The sequence below is a fragment of the Mobula birostris genome, chromosome 8 (assembly GCF_030028105.1).
Source record: "Mobula birostris isolate sMobBir1 chromosome 8, sMobBir1.hap1, whole genome shotgun sequence".
Lineage (NCBI taxonomy): Eukaryota > Metazoa > Chordata > Chondrichthyes > Myliobatiformes > Myliobatidae > Mobula > Mobula birostris.
In genome coordinates this window covers 389,794-414,520 of record NC_092377.1, presented here as the reverse complement: position 1 = coordinate 414,520, position 24,727 = coordinate 389,794, and the positions used below count along the sequence as shown (strand labels likewise).

The 24,727-nt window shown below is 48.6% G+C and overlaps 1 protein-coding gene across 1 annotated transcript in view; it reads left to right on the top strand.

The window, feature by feature from the left end:
* Nucleotides 1–15,114: 15,114 nt before the first annotated feature.
* Nucleotides 15,115–24,727, top strand: part of emilin1b (elastin microfibril interfacer 1b) — an 83,294-nt gene continuing 73,681 nt past the window's right edge. Inside the window, exons 1-2 of the mRNA XM_072264673.1 lie at nt 15,115–15,243; nt 15,411–15,617. Coding sequence (XP_072120774.1) covers nt 15,451–15,617 — 167 coding nt within the window. The 5' untranslated portion in view covers nt 15,115–15,243; nt 15,411–15,450. The remainder of the gene's footprint in view (nt 15,244–15,410; nt 15,618–24,727) is intronic.

Sequence of the window (24,727 nt, the reverse complement as noted above, 5' to 3'; positions counted from 1 at the left end):
ATAAGGGTGTTGCTTAATAGGCTGATCTGATGTAATGACAACATCATGTACCGTCCCCTTGAATCGCCTCGGGACATCCAGACATACGTCTGCATGCCGGTTAATTAGCTTTATCAGCAGTTCGCTCTGTTCAGGGGTTAAGTGAGAGACCTTATCAGCAAAATTGGCCAAAACAATAGAGTTCTCCAATCTGGTCGGCACCATATTTATCTTTTCAAGATGGGTTTCCCCCTTATCATTTGGCATCCCAGCCTCATTTATTTTTGTGATAACACTGACTAGATCTGCTTCGTTATCGTGGTAAGCTTTTAACATATTAACATGCATTAACTGTGTCGGCTTACATCTACAATACTCAATAATATCCTTCCTCATGTCTGGCCAGTAAAACTCTTTCATAATTCTATCGACTGTTTTCCTCATCCCAAAATGTCCACCGAGGGGTATCTTGTGGGCCAGGTTAAAGATCTCATCCCTATAAATTTTCGGCACTACCACCTGGTGTACCACCCCCCACTCTTCATCTGCGGGTACGGTACTTGGTCTCCACTTCTTCATCAGTACTCCCTCCTTCACATAATAGCCCACTAGTTCCCTTTTTATTTCTGCTTCGGAGAGAGCTGTCTCCATCAAAACCATCAGCTCCTCGTCTCGTTCCTGTGCCTCGTCTCGTTCCTGTTCCTTCCTCGCTAATGATAAATCTACCTCAACTCCCTCACTTCCTTCCACTCCACTATGCTCCTTCTTCTCACTTTCTAACCCCTCCTGGTACAAGGCTGGTAAAAACGTCTCGGCTAAATCTACATTTGCTTTGGCAGCCTTTCTCGACATGCGCTGAGTTACTGCGCAAAGGGGAAAAACCTGTGAGTCCATGGGCGGGGTCTCAGTCCTGGCAGGCTTGCTCGTCAGCTTTACTGCCGGGTACACATCTCCACCTGCAAGGTCATTACCGAGTAAGACCTCCACGTCTTCCATCAGTAATTCGGGCCTCACCCCTATCGTGACCAGTCCGGAGACCAAGTCACTTTTTAGGTGTATCTGGTGCAAAGGTACTGCTTCAGTCCCTTTCCCAATGCCTTTTATCACACTGATCTCCTCAGTCTCAGTCTCTGCACTAAAGTCTAATACCCTTCTTAAGATGAATGACTGACAAGCCCAGTGTCTCTCCAGATCCGTACTGGAACTGGGGTTGACCCCTCCTTCATCGACACCAATCCGGCCGAAATAAACTTCTCGTGTCCTTCTTGAACTCTATCAGACCTCTTCTCCCCTAGCGGTTTGTTTGCCGGCTCAATACAGCCAGTCGGAGTCGAGTTTTTCCTTTCCCCGTCTCCTTCTTTGGGGCAAAACACCTGGACGCAATGTGACCAGCTTTCCCACAACTTTAGCATACGACTCCAGGAGACTTCCTACCAAACTGCTTCCTGTCTTCCTTATCCTTCTCACTAGTCCCCGGCTTACTTTCTGGCTTTTCCGGCGGACTTTCTCCGCCCTCTCGACTACCCTTCTGGTAGCTCCTACTTGAGGTAAACTTTGTTTTGTGTGTTAACGCATACTCATCCGCTAACTTAGCAATTGCTGCTAAGGTTTCTGCCTCTTTCTCATCTAGATAGGGCCTCATACCTTCAGGGACACAACCTTTAAACTGCTCAATCAGTATTAGCTGTAGCAGTCTGTCATAATTCCCAGTGACCCCTTTCGAGGCGCACCAACGCTCACAATACATCTGCATCTCACGGGCAAACTCTAAATACTTGCGGCCCCACTGCTTCCTCACATTCCGGAAACTCTGCCGGTATGCCTCCGGGACCAACTCATAAATCCTGAGTATAGCCTCTTTCACCACATCATACCTCTGGGCATCTTCTGCTGACAACGCTGAATAAGCTCGTTGGGCCTTCTGCTTAAGTACGCTCTGAAGCAAAACATCCCGCTTATCCCTCGGCCAGTCCTGACTTGCAGCGACTTTTTCAAAAATGTAGAAAGTACTGATCAACATCGGCCTCCTCAAATGGGGGAACCAACCTAACCTCCTGGGTCGCCCTGAACCCTCCACCTTGGTTCGGCATTTGGCCCCCCTCTAGCGTCATCCTTAACTTCTCCAGCTCAAACTCCCTTTCCTTCTGCTTCTCTCTCTTTTCCCGTTCTAGCTGCCTTTCTCTCTCTTCCCATTCTAACTGCTTTACTCTCTCTTCCGGTTCTAGCTGCTTCTCTTCTCGTTCTAATTGCCTTACCCAGAACTCGTGCTTGAGCCTTAATTCTTCCATCTGCAGCTGCACCGCCTCTCCACCAGCTTTGCCCGTAGACACCACCTCCAGCTCTCCGTGGGGAAACACCTTTAGATACATAATGCTCTATGATAGCTCTGTGCATCTCCACTCTCCTCATTGTCGACTTCCCCTTAAAAAGATTCAACCGTTTGGCAACAGTTGCCAATTCTGATTTCCTGGCATCCTCTAATGCCTCCAAGGTTGGCGCCTTTAGAAATTCCTCAATCTCCATTTCTGCCGTTTGCCTTTTCTTTCTTTCGGGAATTTTAACCCAATCAATTTACCCAGTCCCAATTTTGGCTTTCAAAATCCCGGACGAGATCCCCACTTAGTTACGTACCCCGTAACCGGTTTGCCAAACCAGCAGAAATAGAACGCTCGTTAGAGTCTGTGATTACTAGGAACTAATAAAGTTTTATTAAAGGAGTAAGTAATACAATACACTGATCGCAAGGATATAAATGTAACAGGTTAACAATGATAATGCACACATATACACAGAAATAGGGTAATAGGAATCAACCAAGCTCTATCGCAGTCTAGGGGTAAAATGATCAGTCTTAAGTGAAGCAGAGTTCAGTTCAGTTTAGTGCAGTTCGAAGTAATCGCTGTTGTTTTACCATTGGAGGGGAGAGAGAGAGAGAGAGAGAGGGAGATAGAGAGAGAAAGAGAGAGAGAGAGAGGAGGGAGAGAGAGAGAGAGGGAGAGAGAGAGAGAGAGAGAGAGAGAGGGAGAGAGAGAGAGAGAGTGTGAGAGATGCAGTTGGTTTCGGGCAGACCTTTTGATGTCTTCTGATCCCGCTGTGGTCACCGACGGCGACCCTTCTGTTCCGGATACGATCGTTCTTCCGCGGTGAACCCGGCACCCAGGCAAGGGCAGACACACACCCCAGGTTCCCACCGATCATACCTTTACACCCTCCGAGCCTTTGACCAATTCCCGCGAACCGCCCTCCAAACTCCACCAACTTGTGGGGGCACACTGCTCTTTCCAGGGTCTCGTGGCATGTCATGCCTTAGCAAAAACTGATCTTTTTATCCCCCTGCTGGGGTATCACCTGTCCATCAAACTTCAAACAGTTCAGGTTCAAAGCAAATGGTTTGTCAATATCTGAATTGTCTTTCTTTCTCGTTAATCTCTCTCTCTCTCTCTTATTAGCATTTTGAATGTGTCTCCATTGTCTTCCATTATCTCTCTTATTAGCATCATCCTTCCGGTATCTCTGCTTGACGTCACACATGACACCTGACAGTCACAGACCTCTGGCACACTGCTAGTGTCTTCCACAGTGAAGACTGATGCAAAGTACCCATTAAGTTCATCTGCCATTTCTTCCTCCCCCATTACTACCTCACCAGCATCATTTTCCAGTGGTCCAATATTGACTCTCACCTCCCTTTTACTCTTTAGATAACCAAAAAAGCTTTTGGTATCCTGCTTCATATTACTGGCAAGTCTGCTCTCATATTTCATCCTTTCTCTTGTAGTTTTTTCAGTTGCCTGTTGTTGGACTTTCAAAACTTCCCAGTCATCCAATTTTCCACTCACATCCACTACATTATATCCCTTTCCTTGGTTTTTATGCTGTCCTTAACTTCCCTTGTCAGTCATGGTTGCCTACCCCTGCCACTTGAGAATGGGTGTATGTGTGTGTAAGTTGGGTGTGATTATGGTTGGTGTGTGTGTGGAGCTGAGCGTATGTACAGGTGGTATATGTAGGGGTGGTGTGTGCAGGGGCATATATGTGTGTAGTGGAGGGGGGTATGTGTGTGTAAGAGTGAGATTACAAAGGGGTGTTTATGTGTGTAGGGATGCTTCTGCGTAGCGTGGGTGTGCGTTGGCATGTGTGTGTATGGGGATGTATGTAGAGGAGTGGGTTTGTAGGGGTGTATGTAGCGGGATGTGTATGTGCATTGGGCTGTATGTTTGCTTAGGGGTGTATGTGTCTGTACGGGTGGAACTTGTACTGTGAGTGTGTGTAGGGATGTATGTGTGTGTAAGTGTCTGTGTAGGGGTGTATGCGTGCGTAAGGTTGAGTTTGTGCAGGAGCGTATGTGTGTATGGCTGTGAGAGTGTCGGGGTGTATGATTACATAGCGGTGGGTTTGTATCGGGCTGTATTTCTGTGTAGGGATATATGTGCATTTATGGGTGGGTGTGTGTGGGGTGGCTGTTTGTATAGAGATAGGTGTAGTGTTGTATGTGTGTGTGTGTGGATGACTGTGGGTAATGGTGTATGAGTGTGTTAGGGTGAGAGTGTGTACTGCTGTACGTATGTTCGGCGAAGGTGCCGCTGTGAAGGAGAGTATGTGTGCAGAGGTGAGTTTAGTGGTGAATGTGTGTGTAGGGGTGGGTGTTTGTGAAAGAGTGGGCGTGTGCAGAGGTATGTGTGTGCAGGGGTGCCTTGCAGTGTGTGGCTGTGTGTGTTTGTGTGTGTGTGTGTGTGTGTGTGTGTGTGTAAGAGTTGGTGTGTGTAAGGGTGGGAGTGTGTAGTGCTGAGTGTGTGTGTAGGAGTGTATGTGTGTGTAGAGAGGTGTATGTGAGTGTAAGGGTCTATGTGTGTGTAGGGGTTTGTGTGTGTGGGGTGAGTGTGTAGGGGTAGAGCTTTGTAGGGGTTAGTGTGAATGGTGTGTGTGTCTAGGAATGTATGTGTGCTTAGGAGTAGGTGTGTGTAGGGGTGGGTCTGTGTTTAGTAGTGTATAGGAGGGAGTCTGTGTTGTGTTGTGTTGTATTAGTACTTGATGTGGATGTGTAGGGTTGTATGTGTGCTGGGGTTTTCCGGTGTGTGTTGGGATCTATGTGTGTATGCATGTGTAGGAGTGGGTTTGTGTCAGGGTGTATGTTTGTGTAAGGGTGCGAGCATGCAGGGGTGCGAGTGTGTGTAGGTGTGTATGTGTTTCTAGGGGTGTATGCATTTGTAGGGGTGGGTGTGTGTTGCAGTGTGGAGCAGTGGTTGTGTAGGGGTAGGTGCATGAAGAGGTTTATGTTTGTAGTAGTGGTTGTGTAGGGCTGTATGTGTGTGTAGGGTCGGGTGTGGGCGTCGGGTCAGGTGTGACTAGGGGTGCGTCCAGCAACAGGTGTGTGAATGGGTGTATATGTGTGTGTAGGAGAGGGTGTGTATGTAGGGGTGTATGTGTGCGTGTAGGGGCAGGGGTGTGAATGGGTGTATGTGTGTGTGTGGAGGAAGGTGTGTGTTGGGATCTATGTTTGTAGCAGTGGTTGCGTAGGGTTGTATGTGTGTGTCGGGTTGAGTGTGTGTCTGAGCCGGGGGTGTGTCAAGGGTGGGTGTATGTTTTGGTGTATGTTTGTAGTGGTGGTTGTGTAGGGTTGTATGCATGTGTTGGGTTGGGTGTGTCTAGGGGCAGGGGTGTGTCAGGGGTGGGGTTGTGTAGTGGCGGGTGTGTGTGAGGTATATGTTTGTATCTAGGGGTGGGTGTGTATAGGGGTGTATGTAGTGTATGTATGTAGTATGTGTATGTATGTACGTAGTGGTGGGTGCATGTTGGGTGGAGGTGTGAATGGGTGTATGTGTGTGTGCAGGGGAGGGTGTGTGTCGGGGTCTATGTTTGTAGCAGTGATTGTGTAGGGTTGTATATGTGTCAGGGTGGGTGTGTGTCTGGGAGCGAGGGGAGTGTACGGGTGGGTGTGTCTAGGGTGCAGGTTGTCTAGGGATGGGTGTGTGTGTGTTGGGGTGTATGTTTGTAGCAGTGGTTGTGTAGGGTTGTATGTGTGTGTCAGATTGGGTTTGTCTAGGGATGTGGTGTGTCTAGGGGTGGGGGTGTGAATGGGTGTATGTGTGTGTGTAGGGGTGGGTGTGTGTTGGGGTGTATGTTTGTAGCAGTGGTTGTTTAGGGTTGTATGTGTGTGTCAGGGCCGGGGGTGTGTAGGGGTGGGTGCGTGTGTTGGGGGCTCTGCAGTGTGAGTGTGTGGGGGGTGTTGGGGTGTATGTGTGTGTTGGAGGAATCTGTAGTGTGTGTGTGTTGGGAGGCTCAGTTGTGTGAATGTGTGTAGGGGTGTATGTGTGTGTTGAGGAATCTGTAGTGTGTGTGTGTAGGGGTGTATGTGTGTGTTGGGTGGACTCTACAGCGTTAGTGTATATTTGTGTTGGTGGTCTCTGTAGTGCAAGTGTGTGTAGGGGTGCATGTATGTGTTGGGGGATCTCTGTAGTGTGTGTGTATGTGTGTGTTGGGGGTTCTCTGTAGTTTGAGTGTGTGTTGGGGTGTAACTGTGTGTTGGACTCTGTAGAGGTGTATGTGTGTGTTGGAGGTCTCTGTAGTGAGTGTGTGTTAGGGATCTCTGGTTTGAGTGTGTGTAGAGGTGTATGTGTGTGTTGATTCTGTCGTGTGAGTGTGTGTAGGGTGGACTCTGTTTTCGGAGTGTGTGGGTGTGCAGGGCTATGTGTGAGTATACCTGTGTATTTGGACGTGGCAGTGCGTGTCGATGTGGGTTTGTAGGCAGGGTACGGGTGTGCTGTAGTGTGTGTGTGTGTGTGTGTGTGTGTGTGTGTGTGTAGATGTGTGCGTCTGTGCTGTAGTGTGTGTGGGTATGGTTGTGTGTGTGTGTGTGTGTGTGTGTGTGTTTATGTAGAGGTGTATGTGTGTGGGGTTGGGGGTGTGTGTGTGTGGGTTGGGTGTGTGTGTGTAGAGGTGTATGTGTGTGGGGTTGGGGGTGTGTCTGTGTGTGTGTGTGGGTTGGGTGTGTGTGTGTGGAGGTGTATGTGTGAGGGGTTGGGGGTGTGTCTGTGTGTGTGTGTGGGTTGGGTGTGTGTGTGTAGAGGTGTATATGTGTGGGTTGGGTGTGTGTGTTTAGAGGTGTATGTGTGTGCGGTTCGGGGTGTGTTTGTGTAGAGGTGTATGTGTGTGGGTTGGGTGTGTGTGTGTATGTAGAGGTGTATGTGTGTGGGGTTGGGTGTGTGTGTGTAGAGGTGTATGTGTGTGGAGTTGGGTGTGTTTGTGTAGGGGTGTGTGTGTAGAGGTGTATGTGTGTGGGGTTGGGTGTGTGTGTGTAGAGGTGTATGTGTGTGGGGTTGAGTGTGTGTGTGTAGGGGGTGTGTGTGTAGAGGTGTAAGTGTGTGTGGGTTGGGTGTGTGTGTGTAGAGGTGTATGTGTGTGGGGTTGGGTGTGTGTGTGTAGAGGTGTATGTGTGTGGGGTTGGGTGTGTGTGTGTAGAGGTGTATGTGTGTGGAGTTGGGTGTGTTTGTGTAGGGGTGTGTGTGTAGAGGTGTATGTGTGTGGGGTTGGGTGTGTGTGTGTAGAGGTGTATGTGTGTGGGGTTGGGTGTGTGTGTGTAGGGGGTGTGTGTGTAGAGGTGTAAGTGTGTGTGGGTTGGGTGTGTGTGTGTAGAGGTGTATGTGTGTGGGGTTGGGTGTGTGTGTGTAGAGGTGTATGTCTGTGGGGTTGGGTGTGTGTATGTGGGGGGGTGTGTGTAGAGGTGTATGTGTGTGGGGTTGGGTGTGTGTGTGTAGAGGTGTATGTGCGTGGGATTGGGTGTGTGTGTGTAGAGGTGTATGTGTGTGGGGTTGGGTGTGTGTGTGTAGGGGGTGTGTGTGGGTTGGGTGTGTGTGTGTGTGTGTGTGTGTAGAGGTGTATGTGTGTGGGGTTGGGTGTGTGTGTGTGTAGAGGTGTATGTGTGTGGGGTTGGGTGTGTGTGTGTAGAGGTGTATATGTGTGGGTTGGGTGTGTGTGTTTAGGGGTGTATATGTGTGCGGTTGGGGGTATGTTTGTGTAGAGGTGTATGTGTGTGTGGGTTAGGTGTGTGTGTGTAGAGGTGTATGTGTGTGGAGTTGGGTGTGTTTGTGTAGGGGTGTGTGTGTGTAGAGGTGTATGTGTGTGGGGTTGGGTGTGTGTGTACAGGTGTATGTGTGTGGGGTTGGGTGTGTGTGTGTGTAGGGGGTGTGTGTGTAGAGGTGTAAGCGTGTGTGGGTTGGGTGTGTGTGTGTAGAGGTGTATGTGTGTGGGGTTGGGTGTGTGTGTGTAGAGGTGTATGTGTGTGGGGTTGGGTGTGTGTGTGTAGGGGGGGTGTGTGTAGAGGTGTATGTGTGTGGGGTTGGGTGTGTGTGTGTAGAGGTGTATGTGTGTGGGGTTGGGTGTGTGTGTGTAGAGGTGTATGTGTGTGGGGTTGGGTGTGTGTGTGTAGGGGGGGTGTGTGTAGAGGTGTATGTGTGTGGGGTTGGGTGTGTGTGTGTAGAGGTGTATGTGTGTGGGATTGGGTGTGTGTGTGTAGAGGTGTATATGTGTGGGTTGGGTGTGTGTGTTTAGGGGTGTATATGTGTGCGGTTGGGTGTGTGTGTGTACGGGGGGTGTGTGTAGAGGTGTATGTGTGTGGGGTTGGGTGTCTGTGTGTAGAGGTGTATGTGTGTGGGGTTGGGTGTGTGTGTGTAGAGGTGTATGTGTGTGGGGTTGGGTGTGTGTGTGTAGAGGTGTATATGTGTGGGTTGGGTGTGTGTGTTTAGAGGTGTATGTGTGTGCGGTGGGGGTATGTTTGTATAGAGGGGTATGTGTGTGGGGTTGGGTGTGTGTGTGTAGAGGTGTATGTGTGTGGGGTTGGGTGTGTGTGTGTAGGGGGTGTGTGTGTAGAGGTGTATGTGTGTGTGGGCTGGGTGTGTGTGTGTAAAGGTGTATGTGTGTGGGGTTGGGTGTGTGTGTGTAGAGGTGTATGTGTGTGGGTTGGGTGTGTGTGTGTAGGGGGTGTGTGTGTAGAGGTGTAAGTGTGTGTGGGTTGGGTGTGTGTGTGTAGAGGTGTATGTGTGTGGGGTTGGGTGTGTGTGTGTAGAGGTGTATGTGTGTGGGGTTGGGTGTGTGTGTGTAGAGGTGTATGTGTGTGGAGTTGGGTGTGTTTGTGTAGGGGTGTGTGTGTAGAGGTGTATGTGTGTGGGGTTGGGTGTGTGTGTGTAGAGGTGTATGTGTGTGGGGTTGGGTGTGTGTGTGTAGGGGTGTGTGTGTAGAGGTGTAAGTGTGTGTGGGTTGGGTGTGTGTGTGTAGAGGTGTATGTGTGTGGGGTTGGGTGTGTGTGTGTAGAGGTGTATGTGTGTGGGGTTGGGTGTGTGTATGTGGGGGGGTGTGTGTAGAGGTGTATGTGTGTGGGGTTGGGTGTGTGTGTGTAGAGGTGTATGTGCGTGGGATTGGGTGTGTGTGTGTAGAGGTGTATGTGTGTGGGGTTGGGTGTGTGTGTGTAGGGGGTGTGTGTGGGTTGGGTGTGTGTGTGTGTGTGTGTGTGTGTAGAGGTGTATGTGTGTGGGGTTGGGTGTGTGTGTGTAGAGGTGTATGTGTGTGGGGTTGGGTGTGTGTGTGTAGAGGTGTATATGTGTGGGTTGGGTGTGTGTGTTTAGGGGTGTATATGTGTGCGGTTGGGGGTATGTTTGTGTAGAGGTGTATGTGTGTGTGGGTTAGGTGTGTGTGTGTAGAGGTGTATGTGTGTGGAGTTGGGTGTGTTTGTGTAGGGGTGTGTGTGTGTAGAGGTGTATGTGTGTGGGGTTGGGTGTGTGTGTACAGGTGTATGTGTGTGGGGTTGGGTGTGTGTGTGTGTAGGGGGTGTGTGTGTAGAGGTGTAAGCGTGTGTGGGTTGGGTGTGTGTGTGTAGAGGTGTATGTGTGTGGGGTTGGGTGTGTGTGTGTAGAGGTGTATGTGTGTGGGGTTGGGTGTGTGTGTGTAGGGGGGGTGTGTGTAGAGGTGTATGTGTGTGGGGTTGGGTGTGTGTGTGTAGAGGTGTATGTGTGTGGGGTTGGGTGTGTGTGTGTAGAGGTGTATGTGTGTGGGGTTGGGTGTGTGTGTGTAGGGGGGGTGTGTGTAGAGGTGTATGTGTGTGGGGTTGGGTGTGTGTGTGTAGAGGTGTATGTGTGTGGGATTGGGTGTGTGTGTGTAGAGGTGTATATGTGTGGGTTGGGTGTGTGTGTTTAGGGGTGTATGTGTGTGCGGTTGGGTGTGTGTGTGTACGGGGGGTGTGTGTAGAGGTGTATGTGTGTGGGGTTGGGTGTCTGTGTGTAGAGGTGTATGTGTGTGGGGTTGGGTGTGTGTGTGTAGAGGTGTATGTGTGTGGGGTTGGGTGTGTGTGTGTAGAGGTGTATATGTGTGGGTTGGGTGTGTGTGTTTAGAGGTGTATGTGTGTGCGGTGGGGGTATGTTTGTATAGAGGGGTATGTGTGTGGGGTTGGGTGTGTGTGTGTAGAGGTGTATGTGTGTGGGGTTGGGTGTGTGTGTGTAGGGGGTGTGTGTGTAGAGGTGTATGTGTGTGTGGGCTGGGTGTGTGTGTGTAAAGGTGTATGTGTGTGGGGTTGGGTGTGTGTGTGTAGAGGTGTATGTGTGTGGGTTGGGTGTGTGTGTGTAGAGGTGTATGTGTGTGGGGTTGGGTGTGTGTGTGTAGAGGTGTATGTGTGTGGGGTTGGGTGTGTGTGTGTAGAGGTGTATGTGTGTGGGGTTGGGTGTGTGTGTGTAGGGTGTGTGTGTGTAGAGGTGTATGTGTGTGTGGGTTGGGTGTGTGTGTGTAGAGGTGTATGTGTGTGGGGTTGGGTGTGTGTGTGTAGAGGTGTATGTGAGTGGAGTTGGGTGTGTGTGTGTAGGGGTGTGTGTGTAGAGGTGTATGTGTGTGGGGTTGGGTGTGTGTGTATACAGGTGTATGTGTGTGGGGTTGGGTGTGTGTGCGTAGGGGGTGTGTGTGTAGAGGTGTATGTGTGTGTGGGTTGGGTGTGTGTGTGTAGAGGTGTATGTGTGTGTGGTTGGGGGTGTTTGTGTAGAGGTGTATATGTGTGGGTTGGGTGTGTGTGTTTAGAGGTGTATGTGTGTGCGGTTGGGGGTATGTTTGTATAGAGGTGTATGTGTGTGTGGGTTGGGTGTGTGTGTGTAGAGGTGTATGTGTGTGGGGTTGGGTGTGTGCGTGTAGAGGTGTATGTGTGTGGGGTTGGGTGTGTGTGTGTAGGGGGGTGTGTGTAGAAGTGTATGTGTGTGGGGTTGGGTGTGTGTGTGTAGGGGGGTGTGTGTAGAGGTGTATGTGTGTGGGGTTGGGTGTGTGTGTGTAGGGGGTGTGTGTGTAGAGGTGTATGTGTATGTGGTTTGGGTGTGTGTGTGTAGAGGTGTATGTGTGTGGGGTTGGGTGTGTGTGTGTAGAGGTGTATGTGTGTGGGGTTGGGTGTGTGTGTGTAGAGGTGTATGTGTGTGGGGTTGGGTGTGTGTGTGTAGAGGTGTATATGTGTGGGTTGGGTGTGTGTGTTTAGAGGTGTATGTGTGTGCGGTTGGGGGTATGTTTGTATAGAGGTGTATGTGTGTGTGTGTGTAGAGGTGTATGTGTGTGGGGTTGGGTGTGTGTGTGTGTAGAGGTGTATGTGTGTGGGGTTGGGTGTGTGTGTGCAGGGGGGGTGTGTAGAGGTGTATGTGTGTGGGGTTGGGTGTGTGTGTGTGTAGAGGTGTATGTGTGTGGGGTTGGGTGTGTGTGTGTAGAGGTGTATGTGTGTGGGGTTGGGTGTGTGTGTGTAGGGGGTGTGTGTGTAGAGGTGTATGTGTGTGTGGGGTTGGGTGTGTGTGTGTAGAGGTGTATGTGTGTGGGGTTGGGTGTGTGTGTATAGAGGTGTATGTGTGTGGGTTGGGTGTGTGTGTGTAGAGGTGTATGTGTGTGGGGTTGGGTGTGTGTGTAGAGGTGTATGTGTGTGGGGTTGGGTGTGTGTGTGTAGAGGTGTATGTGTGTGGGGTTGGGTGTGTGTGTGTAGAGGTTTATGTGTGTGGGGTTGGGTGTGTGTGTGTAGGGGGTGTGTGTGTAGAGGTGTATGTGTGTGTGGGTTGGGTGTGTGTGTGTAGAGGTGTATGTGTGTGGGGTTGGGTGTGTGTGTGTAGAGGTGTATGTGTGTGGGGTTGGGTGTGTGTGTGTAGAGGTGTATGTGTGTGGGTTGGGTGTGTGTGTGTAGAGGTATGTGTGTGGGGTTGGGTGTGTGTGTGTAGAGGTGTATGTGTGTGGGGTTGGGTGTGTGTGTGTAGAGGTGTATGTGTGTGGGGTTGGGTGTGTGTGTGTAGAGGTGTATATGTGTGGGTTGGGTGTGTGTGTTTAGAGGTGTATGTGTGTGCGGTTGGGGGTATGTTTGTATAGAGGTGTATGTGTGTGTGGGTTGGGTGTGTGTGTGTAGAGGTGGGTGTGTGTGTGTAGAGGTGTATGTGTGTGGGGTTGGGTGTGTGTGTGCAGGGGGGGTGTGTGTAGAGGTGTATGTGTGTGGGGTTGGGTGTGTGTGTGTGTGTGTAGAGGTGTATGTGTGTGGGGTTGGGCGTGTGTGTGTAGAGGTGTATGTGTGTGGGGTTGGGTGTGTGTGTGTAGGGGGTGTGTGTGTAGAGGTGTATGTGTGTGTGGGCTGGGTGTGTGTGTGTAGAGGTGTATGTGTGTGGGGTTGGGTGTGTGTGTGTAGAGGTGTATGTGTGTGTGGGCTGGGTGTGTGTGTGTAGAGGTGTATGTGTGTGGGGTTGGGTGTGTGTGTGTAGAGGTGTATGTGTGTGGGGTTGGGTGTGTGTGTGTACAGGTGTATGTGTGTGGGTTGGGTGTGTGTGTGTAGAGGTGTATGTGTGTGTGGGCTGGGTGTGTGTGTGTGTAGAGGTGTATGTGTGTGGGGTTGGGTGTGTGTGTGTAGAGGTGTATGTGTGTGGGTTGGGTGTGTGTGTGTAGAGGTGTATGTGTGTGGGGTTGGGTGTGTGTGTGTAGAGGTGTATGTGTGTGGGGTTGGGTGTGTGTGTGTAGAGGTGTATGTGTGTGGGTTGGGTGTGTGTGTGTAGAGGTGTATGTGTGTGTGGGCTGGGTGTGTGTGTGTAGAGGTGTATGTGTGTGGGGTTGGGTGTGTGTGTGTAGAGGTGTATGTGTGTGGGGTTGGGTGTGTGTGTGTAGAGGTGTATGTGTGTGGGTTGGGTGTGTGTGTGTAGAGGTGTATGTGTGTGGGGTTGGGTGTGTGTGTGTAGAGGTGTATGTGTGTGGGGTTGGGTGTGTGTGTGTAGAGGTGTATGTGTGTGGGGTTGGGTGTGTATGTGTAGAGGTGTATGTGTGTGGGGTTGGGTGTGTGTGTGTAGGGTGTGTGTGTGTAGAGGTGTATGTGTGTGTGGGTTGGGTGTGTGTGTGTAGAGGTGTATGTGTGTGCGGTTGGGGGTGTGTTTGTGTAGAGGTGTATGTGTGTGTGGGTTGGGTGTGTGTGTGTAGAGTTGTATGTGTGTGGAGTTGGGTGTGTGTGTGTAGGGGGGGTGTGTGTAGAGGTGTATGTGTGTGGGGTTGGGTGTGTGTGTATACAGGTGTATGTGTGTGGGGTTGGGTGTGTGTGTGTAGAGGTGTATGTGTGTGCGGTTGGGGGTATGTTTGTATAGAGGTGTATGTGTGTGGGGTTGTGTGTGTGTGTGTGTAGAGGTGTATGTGTGTGGGGTTGGGTGTGTGTGTGTAGAGGTGTATGTGTGTGGGGTTGGGTGTGTGTGTGTAGAGGTGTATGTGTGTGGGTTGGGTGTGTGTGTGTAGAGGTGTATGTGTGTGGGGTTGGGTGTGTGTGTAGAGGTGTATGTGTGTGGGGTTGGGTGTGTATGTGTAGAGGTGTATGTGTGTGGGGTTGGGTGTGTGTGTGTAGAGGTGTATGTGTGTGGGGTTGGGTGTGTGTGTGTAGGGGGTGTGTGTGTAGAGGTGTATGTGTGTGTGGGTTGGGTGTGTGTGTGTAGAGGTGTATGTGTGTGGGGTTGGGTGTGTGTGTGTAGAGGTGTATGTGTGTGGGTTGGGTGTGTGTGTGTAGAGGTATGTGTGTGGGGTTGGGTGTGTGTGTGTAGAGGTGTATGTGTGTGGGGTTGGGGGTGTGTCTGTGTGTGTGTGTGGGTTGGGTGTGTGTGTGTAGAGGTGTATATGTGTGGGCTGGGTGTGTGTGTTTAGAGGTGTATGTGTGTGGGGTTGGGTGTGTGTGTGTAGAGGTGTATGTGTGTGGGGTTGGGTGTGTGTGTGTAGAGATGTATGTGTGTGGGTTGGGTGTGTGTGTGTAGAGGTGTATGTGTGTGGGGTTGGGTGTGTGTGTAGAGGTGTATGTGTGTGGGGTTGGGTGTGTGTGTGTAGAGGTGTATGTGTGTGGGGTTGGGTGTGTGTGTGTAGGGGGTGTGTGTGTAGAGGTGTATGTGTGTGTGGGTTGGGTGTGTGTGTGTAGAGGTGTATGTGTGTGGGGTTGGGTGTGTGTGTGTAGAGGTGTATGTGTGTGGGTTGGGTGTGTGTGTGTAGAGGTATGTGTGTGGGGTTGGGTGTGTGTGTGTAGAGGTGTATGTGTGGGGGGTTGGGGGTGTGTCTGTGTGTGTGTGTGGGTTGGGTGTGTGTGTGTAGAGGTGTATATGTGTGGGTTGGGTGTGTGTGTTTAGAGGTGTATGTGTGTGGGGTTGGGTGTGTGTGTGTAGCGGTGTATGTGTGTGGGGTTGGGTGTGTGTGTGTGTAGAGGTGTATGTGTGTGTGGGGTTGGGTGTGTGTGTGTAGAGGTGTATGTGTGTGGGTTGGGTGTGTGTGTGTAGAGGTGTATGTGTGTGGGGTTGTGTGTGTGTGTGTAGAGGTGTATGTGTGTGGGTTGGGTGTGTGTGTGTAGAGGTGTATGTGTGTGGGTTGGGTGTGTGTGTGTAGAGGTGTATGTGTGTGGGTTGGGTGTGTGTGTGTAGAGGTGTATGTGTGTGGGTTTGGAGGTGTATGTGTATGGGTCGGGGGTGTGTGTGTTTGCAGGTCTGGGTGTGTCGGTCGAGTCTGTGGTGACAGGTAACCGGGCCAGAGCTTCTTAATGTTGAGTTGAGCGCCGAGCTCCGCTCTGAGTTTCGGGAAGGGCGGGGGGAGAGTTCCTGGAAGAAACCGCATTTGGCAGCAGATATTTTTCTTACATTCCGGAGCTGAGTTTAACAAGGAACAGATGTGAGGAAACCAGAAAAACAGAGCGGGGGCAGGAAGGAGAAGGAGACGGAGAGGATTGGGGCAAGCGACGAGAATCGCAACATCGAACTGGATGAAATTTGGACAGATACCGAGGTAAGGATTTGTGGCAAGGGGGGTCCCATTCCGCTCTGTCCCGGGAGGTCTCCGATCCCCTCCGTTCTGGGCGGGTTTTGACCCACCCGGTTCGACACTCGGTGCGGATGCTAGAGAAAGTTGCGTCCCGTCCAGATGCGAGTTTAACATCTTGTGAATCTTACTAGGACGTCGTGAGGCAAATTCCTGGAGACATTCGGGGACAAGATGCGAGGGCTGAACTTGTGTGCCGCTCTTTGTCTTGTCTCGTTATCGCTCTTCACCCGCGGGGTGAGTTACTCCCAGAGGTACCCCTTGTACACCGGAGGAACCGGGCGGCTGGACGGGCAGGAGAGTCAGCCAGGAGCGGGACCGCGGGCTACCAGTCGATACAGGTAAGGCCGGGGACCGGACCGGACGGGATCGGGATCGGCTGATTATCATCAGGGAGGGAGGCAGGCAGGTGGGAGAGAATGACGGAGGGAAGGTGGGAGTGGGAGTGGAAGGGATGGAGGAGAGTTCGGAGAGATGAGAGAGAAGTAAGGCGGTACTGGGGAAAGGGGGCCGCTGAATTGGAGGTAATTTTCACCCAGTCTTTAGTGTGAATAATCCCCTTTGAAAACGGTCCATTCTTCCCTGTCCCTCTCCGCTGATCCTCCCCCCGAGTTCCGAGACATTTGCCCTCACAGATTTAGTGGATGTTCCGCCGTATAGTTATTATAGGAAAATCCGGTCTTAACTCTCCGAACTTTCTCCCTGATTGAGAAAAGCGGCGGTCGAGCCTGCGGGAAGGTGAGGCTGGGACAAACTGAATTTAACCGAGAAGGCTGTGAGTCACGTTTGCGGAGCGGCTCACTTCCCAAATAAAAGGAAGGTTAGAGAAGTGTACGACACAGGTCAAGGTGTCTCACCTGATGACAGAACAAGAACGAAGTACCCCTATATTTGGCCGGGACAACTTCCTTTCTGAGTGCAGGCATTAGGATATAACACCGGGGGGTTTGGCTAGGATTCTGTGTACTTCGGTACGGCAGTCGACAAGACCAGAACGACGGAGCAGAATTAGACCGCTCCGCCATCCCATCCTGGCTCATTTATTATCCCTTTCTCAGGCCTTCTCCCCGCAACCTTTGATTTCCTGATCAATCAAGAACCTATCAGCCTCTGGTTTAAATATACCCAATGACTTGGCCTCCACAACCGTTTGCGACAATGAATTCCAAAGATTCACCACTCTCAGGCTAAATAAATTCCTCCTTGTGTCTTCTAAATGGACCTCCCTTTACTCTGAGGCTGTGCCGTCTGGTCCTAGACTCCACACTATTGGAAACACCCTCTCCGCATCCACTCTGCCCAGGCCTTTCAATATTCTATAGGTTTCAATAGGTCACCTCCCCTTTGCAGAAGGAGGTAGGATGTACCTCCCATGTAAGGAGGGTTTGAGCTGAGGTCACGTGTGACCATCCAGGTCACCATACAAGCAGAGTAGTGAACATAGAAACATAGAAAACCTACAGCACAATACAGGCCCTCCGGCCCACAAAGTTGTGCCAAACATGTCCCTACTTTAGAAATTACTAGACTTCCCCATAACTCTCTGTTTTTCTAAGCTCCATGCACCTATCCAAAAGTCTCCTAAAAGACCCTATTGTATCTGCCTCCTCCACCACCATTGCCGGCAGCCCATTCCATGCACTCACCACTTTCTGTGTAAAAAAAACTTACCCCTGACATCTCTTCTGTACCTACTCCCCAGCACCTTAAACCTGTGTCCTCTTGTGGCAGCCATTTCAGCCCTGGGAAAAAGCCTCTGACTATCCACACGATCAATGCCTTGTACACTTCTATCAGGTCAACATAGAACAGGCCACTCGGCCCACGAATATTGTGCCGACCTTTTTATGCATAATTTGCCGGAACTATAGAGTGTATGTGGGATAATTTGGAGAGTGAGGCGAGGGTCTGAAATCCCACTGGCATCAAAGTTAATGAAAATCACAAATTGTCAGTGGTATTAAAGTGTGAATTTAGCAGGTTTGATACATTTTCAGACGATAGGAAAGCTGATGGTGTTGTGAGTAGTGAGCTCGGCGGGAGGTGGAAGAGTTTGGCAGAGTGTTGGCAAATGGACTGTAATCCCAAAAAGTGGAAGTTATGTCATTTTAAAACATTCTTCCCCACAGGCAGTTAATCTGAGCAACCATTTTAGTTCACCACTCCCCCAGCCCCGTCATGGCATTTCACTGTAAACACTTCTGATAATGTTGTTTACACTGTAATGATATGCTGGTATTTCTGTATTTATCCACATTTTATTCCATATCCACACTTTAACCTCTAACTTTGTTGTTTATAATTGTTGGTTTTTTTGTTACTTGTTGTTCCCTAACCAACATAGACCACAGCAAATTCCTAATACATTTAAGGCCGATACAGAAAGTAAAATGGCATGGGATCCAAGGAGACCTTCTTTTGTGGATTCAGAATTGGCTTGCCCACAGAAGGCAAAGGGTAGTTGTAAATGGTTCATAGAAACATAGAAAACCTACAGCACAATACAGGTCCTTCGGCCCATAATGCCGTGCCAAACATGTACTTACTTTAGAAATTACCTGGGGTTACCCATAGCCCTTCATTTTAGTAAGCTGCATATCCAGGAGTCTCTTAAAAGACCCTATTGTATCCGTCTCCAACACTGTTGCCGGCAGCCCATTCCACGCGCTCACCACTCTGTGCGTAAAATATTTACCCCAACATCTCCTCTGTTCCTACCTCCAAGCACCTTAAAACTGTGCCCTCTTGTGTTGGCCATTTCAGCCCTGGGAAAGATAGGCTGGGCTTGTTTTCTCTGGGGCGAAGGAGGCCGAGAGGTGACCTGATAGAAGTTGAAGTGAGGGGCCTGTTTTGTGCTGTACAATCCCATACCTTTCTGACTCCAGATGAGATCAATAGAGGTGCAGATAGGGTAAACAGTCAGAATTTTAAGGATGTTAGGAACAATCTAAATGGACGAGCCATGACTAGTAAGTTTCAAGATGATATGAAAATTGTTTGTATGTATTTATTTTATTTGGAGATACATCGTCCCAATGAGCTGCATGGTCCAGAAAACCATCAAGTTAACTCTAACCTAATCACAGACAATTCACAATGACCAATTAACCTACTAACTGGTTCATCTTCAGACAGTGAGAGAATAGCGGAAATGCACGCAATCATGAGACGAGCAGAAAAACTATTCAGAGATAGTGACAGAATTGTACTTTGAACTCTGATGCCCCAAGCTGTAATAGCATCGCTCAAGCTGCTGCAATATCATGATGTTGTTGATAATGAGCACCGTAATTGGGTGAAACGCTGTGATACCATGGTGTTGTTCATAACAAGGATTGTAATTGTACAAACTGCTGCAGTGCCATAGTGTTGTTCATACCAAGGACTGTAATTGAACAAACTGCTGTGATACCATGCTGCCGTTGATAATGAGGACTGTAATTGAAGTAACAGTTGCGATACCATGGTGTTGTTGATAATGAGAACTGTAATTGGATGAACCGTTGCATTACCATGTTGTTGCTTGTAATGAGGACTGTATTTGGATGAACCATTGTGATACCATGGTGTTGTTCATACCAAGAACTGTCATTGGATTAACCATTGTGATACCATGGTGTTGTTGATAATGAGCAGAGTAATTGGATGAACCGTTGTGATACCATAATATCATTGAAAATAAGGACTGTAATTAGATTAGATTAGAATAGATTATGAGGACACTCAGTCCTCATTTATTGTCATTTAGAAATGCATGAATTAAAAAATCATACAATGTTCCTCCAGAATTATATCACAAGAAACACAGGACAAACCAAGACTAAAACTGACAAAACCACATAATTATAACATATAGTTACAACAGTGCAAAGCAATACCGTAATTTGATAAAGAGCAGACCATAGGGACGGTAAAAAAAGTCTCTAAGTCCCAATAGCCCCATCATCTCATGCAGACAGCAGAAGGGAGAAACTCTCCCTGCCATGAACCTCCAAGCGCCGCAAACTTGCCGATGCAGCACCATTGGAAGCACCCGACCGCAGCGGACTCTGAGTCCGTCCGAAAACTTCGAGCCTCCGACAAGTCCTTCAGCACCGAGCACCATCCTCTGCCAAGCACTTCGACACCACCCCAGCCACTGAACAACAAGCAAAGCTGAGGATTCGGGGCCTTCCCCTCTAGAGATTTTGGACCACACAGTAGCAGCAAGCGAAGCAGGCATTTCAGAAGTTTCACCAGATGTTCCTCTGTGCTCTCACATCTGTCTCCAGCAAATCAGGATTGTGCACGGACCCTACTTGACAGATAACAGACATCACCACCGGAGTGGCTGCTGCGAGCTGCGTCGCACCGCCACCTTCTCTGTTGTTTCGGACAAACTGTTGCAATACCATGGTGTTGTTTATAACAAAGACTGTAATTGGACGAGCCACTGCGATACCATGGTATTGTTGATAATGAGGACTGTAATTGGATGAACATTTGCATTACCATGGTGTTGTTGTAATGAGTAGTGTAACTGGACAACATACTGCAATGCATGATGTTGTTTATAACAAAGTCTGTAATTGGATGAACCATTAGATAGCCATGCTGACTATTCCTAATCAGATTATGCCTCTCCATCTTCCCCAACAACTTTCCCAACACTGAAGTCAAACTCACTGGTCTATCCTGGGTTATCTCTACTCCGTATCTTGAACAAGGGAACAACATTTGCAACCTTCCAATCCTCTGGTACTTCTCCCACCCCTATTGAAGATGCAAAGATCATCGCAAGAGGCTCAGCAATCTCCTCCCTCACTTCCCACAGTAGCCTGGGGTAGATCTCATCCGGTCCCAGTGACTTATCTAACTTAATGCTTTTCAAAAGCTCCAGCACATCCTCTTTCTTAACGTCTGTATCTCAAGCATTTCAGTCTGCTGTGAGTCATCCCTACAATTGCCAAGGTCCTTTTCTCTGGTGAATTCTGAAGCAAAGTATTCATTAAGTACCTCAGCTACTTCCTCCAACTCCATGCACATGTTTCACCTATCACACCTGATTGGTCCTATTCTCATATGGCTTATCCTCTTGTTCTTCACATACTTGTAGAACGTCTGGGGTTTTCCTTAATCCTGCTCACCAAGGGCTTCTCATGGCCCCTTCAGGCTCTCCTAATTCCATTGTTAAGCTCCTTCCTAGGAACTTTGTAATTTTCTAGATCTCTAACAGTACCTAGTTTCTTGAATCTTTTGTAAACTTTTCTTTTCTTCTTAACTAGATTTTCTACATCCTTTGTACACCATGGTTCTTTAACTCTACCATCCTTTTCCCATCTCAATGGAACATACCTATGCAGAACTCCATGCAAATGTTCCCTGAACATTTGCCACATTTCTGCCATGCATTTCCCTGAGAGCATCTGTTCCCAAGTTCCTGCCCAATAGCTTCATATTTCTCTCTAACCCAATTAAATGTTTTCCCAAATTGTCTGGTCCTATGCCTCTCCAGCGCTATGGTGAAGAAGATAGAGTTGTGGTCGCTACCTCCAAAATGTTCTCCCACCGAGTGATCTGACACCTGAATGTTCTCCCACCGAGCGATCTGACACCTGACCAGGTTCGTTTCCCAATACCAAATCAAGTACAGCCTCTCCTCTAGTTGGCTTATTTACATATTGTGTCAGGAAACCTTCCTGAACACACCTAGCAACTTCCACCCCATCTAAATAAGGAGATGCTAATCAATATTAGGAAAGTTAAAATCTCCCATCACAACAACCCTATTATTATTGCACCATTCCAGAATCTGCCTCCCTATCTGCTCCTTGATATCCCTGTTACTGGGGGATCTACAAAAAACACCCAGTAGAGTTATTGCCCCTCTCCTGTTTTTTGACTTGTACCCACACTGACTCCGTCGACCATCCCTCCATAACTACCATTTCTGCAGCTGTGACACTATCCCTAATTAGCAATGCCATGCCCCACCTCATTTGCCTCCTTCTCTGTTCCTTTTGAAGCCCGGAACACTCAGCAGCCATTCCTGCCCCTGAGACAAGTCTCTGTAATGGCCACAACATCATAGTTCCATGTATTGATCCATGCTCTAAGTTCATCCACCTTGTTTATGATACTCCTTGCATTAAAACAGACACATCTCAAACCATCAGGCTGAGTGCATCTTTGCTCTAGCATCTGTCTATCTTCCCTCACAGACTCCTACAAGCTGTCTCTACTTGTGCTCCAACCTCCCCATCCTCTGCCTCTTCACTTCGGTTCCCACCCCCTGCAAATCTAGTTTAATGAGGGGATTTCGGGGTAAGTTTTTCACACAGAGGGTGGTGGGTGTGTGGAATGCATGGCTGGCAGTGGTGGTGGAAGCAAATACAATAGGGTCTTTTAAGAGCCTCTCAGGTAGGTACATGGAGCTTAGAAAAATAGAGGGCTATGTGCTGGGGAAATTCTCGGCAGTCTCTAGAGTAAATTTGTTTTCAAGGGACTGTTTAATGTCTTTTTCTCAGTTAGTGGATAAATATGATTTATCTGATGTACACTTTTTTAGATATTTACAAATTAGGAATTTTTTACGTGGTTTGTTGTCAAATTACCCTTCTGCTTATCCACCTAATATGACAGATGTCCTCTTTCAGTTTAAACCATTTCAAAAAGGGTTGATAGCTATAAACGGTTATTGAACTCACGAATGATATCTAATGATAAAATTAAACGTGCTTGGGAATTGGAAGTTCAAGGGTCATTTTCAGATAATCAATGGAGTAATATTTTTCATTTGGTTAACAACTCATCTATTGTGCCTGTCATTCCTTGATACAGTTCAAGGTAGTGCATCGGGCCCGTATGTCAAAGGATAAACCAGCACGTATTTTCTCCAATATCAATCCTATTTGTGACAGATGTAATACTGAGCTGGCCACTTTAACTCATATGTATTGGTCTCTATAAAACTAGATAACTTTTGGAGAGATGTTTTTACAACACTATCAAAAGTCTTGGTCTGGATCTACAACCTAATTTGCTTACGGCAATTTTGGGGATTATCCCATCGGAAGCAGGAAACATTCCTGTTTCCGCTCAACATATGATAGCCTTTTCGACTTTATTGGCCAGGAGAGCCATTTCTTGAAGTGGAAAGATGCTAACCCACCGACTGTGTTTTATTGGCTCTCCTCCATCATGTCCTGTTTAAGTGTAGAGAAAATAAGAAGTCAGACATTTGATACATCCTTTACACAAAATAATCTGCAGATGCTGGGGTCAAAGCAACACTCACAACACGCTGGAGGAACTCAGCAGGTCAGGCAGCATCCGTGGAAACGATCAGTCAACGACTCAGGCTGGAACCCTTCGTCAGGACTGTAGGGGGAAGAGGCAGAGGCCCTATAAAGAAGGTGGGGGAGGGTGGGAAGGAGAAGGCTGGTAGGTTCCAGGGGAAAGATAAAGGGGTGGGGGAGGGGAAGCAGGGAGGTGATAGGCAGGAAAGGTGAAGAAAGATTAGGGGAAAATACAATGGGTAGTAGAAGGAGGCGGAACCATGAGGGAGGTGGTAGGCAGCTGGGGGAGGGGCAGAGTGACACAGGAATAGAGGAAGGGAGGGGGAGGGAATTACTGAAAGTTGGAGAATTCTATGTTCATACCAAGGGGCTGGAGACTACCTAGACGGTATATGAGGTGTGTTCCACCTCCTTCCTGAGTTTGGTCTCATCATGGAAGTAGAGGAGGCCATGTATGGACATATCTGAATGGGAATGTGAAGCAGAGTTGAAGTAGGTGGCAACCGGAAGATCCCGTCTGCTGCTTTTATACTAGTTTAACAATATCAATGATTTTGACAATGTCCATCTTAGTCTCGGTTTGTATTGGTACTGATATATATATATTTGAGATAATTCTCCTCTTGATGTATCTATGCTCCTTTTAAATCAATAAAAAGATTAATAAAGAGGGTGATGTGTGGTGTTGATCTGAAGGTAATTGTTTCACATGGAGATGGTGATGTGTAGTGTGGATCTGATGGTAGTGAGGAGGGAGGAAAAGATGGCGGCACGATGCATCTCACAGCGGCCACTTCGGTGGTGATTTTTGTTATTTGTCAAGTAGGGTGCCGTGCACAATCCTGATTTGATGGAGACAGACGTGAGAGCACGGAGGAGCATCTGGTGAAACTTCTGAAATGTCTGCTTCGCTGCTGCTGCTACTGTGTGGTCCAGAATCTCTGGAGGGGAAGACCCCGAGCCCTCAGCTTTGCTTGTTGCTTGGTGGCCGGGGCAAGGTCGAAGTGCTGGGCAAGGCTGGTGTTCGGTGCTCAGTGTTGGAGAGCTGGTCGGAGGCTCGAAGTTTTCAGACAGACTCAGAGTCCGCTGCGGTCGGGTGTTTCCAAAGGTGCTGCATCGGCAAGTTTGCGGCGCTTGGAGGTTCATGGCAGGGAGAGTTTCTCCCTTCTGCCGTCTGCCTAAGATGATGAGGCTATCGGGACTTTGAGACTCTTTTTTTACCGTGCCCATGGTGTGATCTTTATCAAATTACGGTATTGCTTTGCACTGTTGTAACTATATGTTATAACTATGTGGTTTTGTAAGCTTTCGTCTTGGTTTGTCCCGTGTTTCTTGTAATATCATTCTGGAGGGATATTGTATCATTTTTTAATGTATGCATTTCTAAATGACAATAAATGAGGACTGAGTGTCCTCATAATCTAAAAAAAATTGTTTTACTCTGTGAGGGTGATGTGTAGTATGGATCTGATGGTAATTGTTTCACACAGAGAGGGTGATGTATAGTGTGGTTCTGAGGGTAATTCTCTCACACCGAGAGGGTGATGTGTCGTTTGGATCTGATGGTAATTGTCCCACTCCCTGAAGGTGATGTGTAGTGTGGCACTGATGGTAATTGTCTCACACGGAGAGGGGGAGGTGTTGTGTGGATCTGATGGTAATTTTCTGACACGGGGAGGGTGATGTGACGTGCAGATCTGAAGGTAATTTTCTCACACCAAGAGGGTGATATGTAATGATACTGAGGAGCAGATTGGGAGGCAGATTTTGGAAAGGTGCAAAAATAACAGGGTTGTTATCATGGGTGACTTTAACTTCCCGAATATTGATTGGCACCTGATTAGTTCCAAGGGTTCAGATGGGGCAGAGTTTGTTAAGTGTTTACAGGACGGATTCCTGTCACAGTATGTTGACAGGCCGACTAGGGGAAATGCCATAGTAGATCTAGTATTAGGTAACGAACCGGGTCAGGTCACAGATCTCTCAGTGGGTGAGCATCTGGGGGATAGTGACCACTGATCCCCGGCCTTTAGCATTATCATGGAAAAGGATAGAATCAGAGTGGACAGGAAAATTTTTAATTGGGGAAGGGCAAATTATGAGGCTGTAAGGCTAGAACCTGCGGCTGTGAATTGGGATGATGTTTTTGCAGGGAAATGTACTATGGACATGTG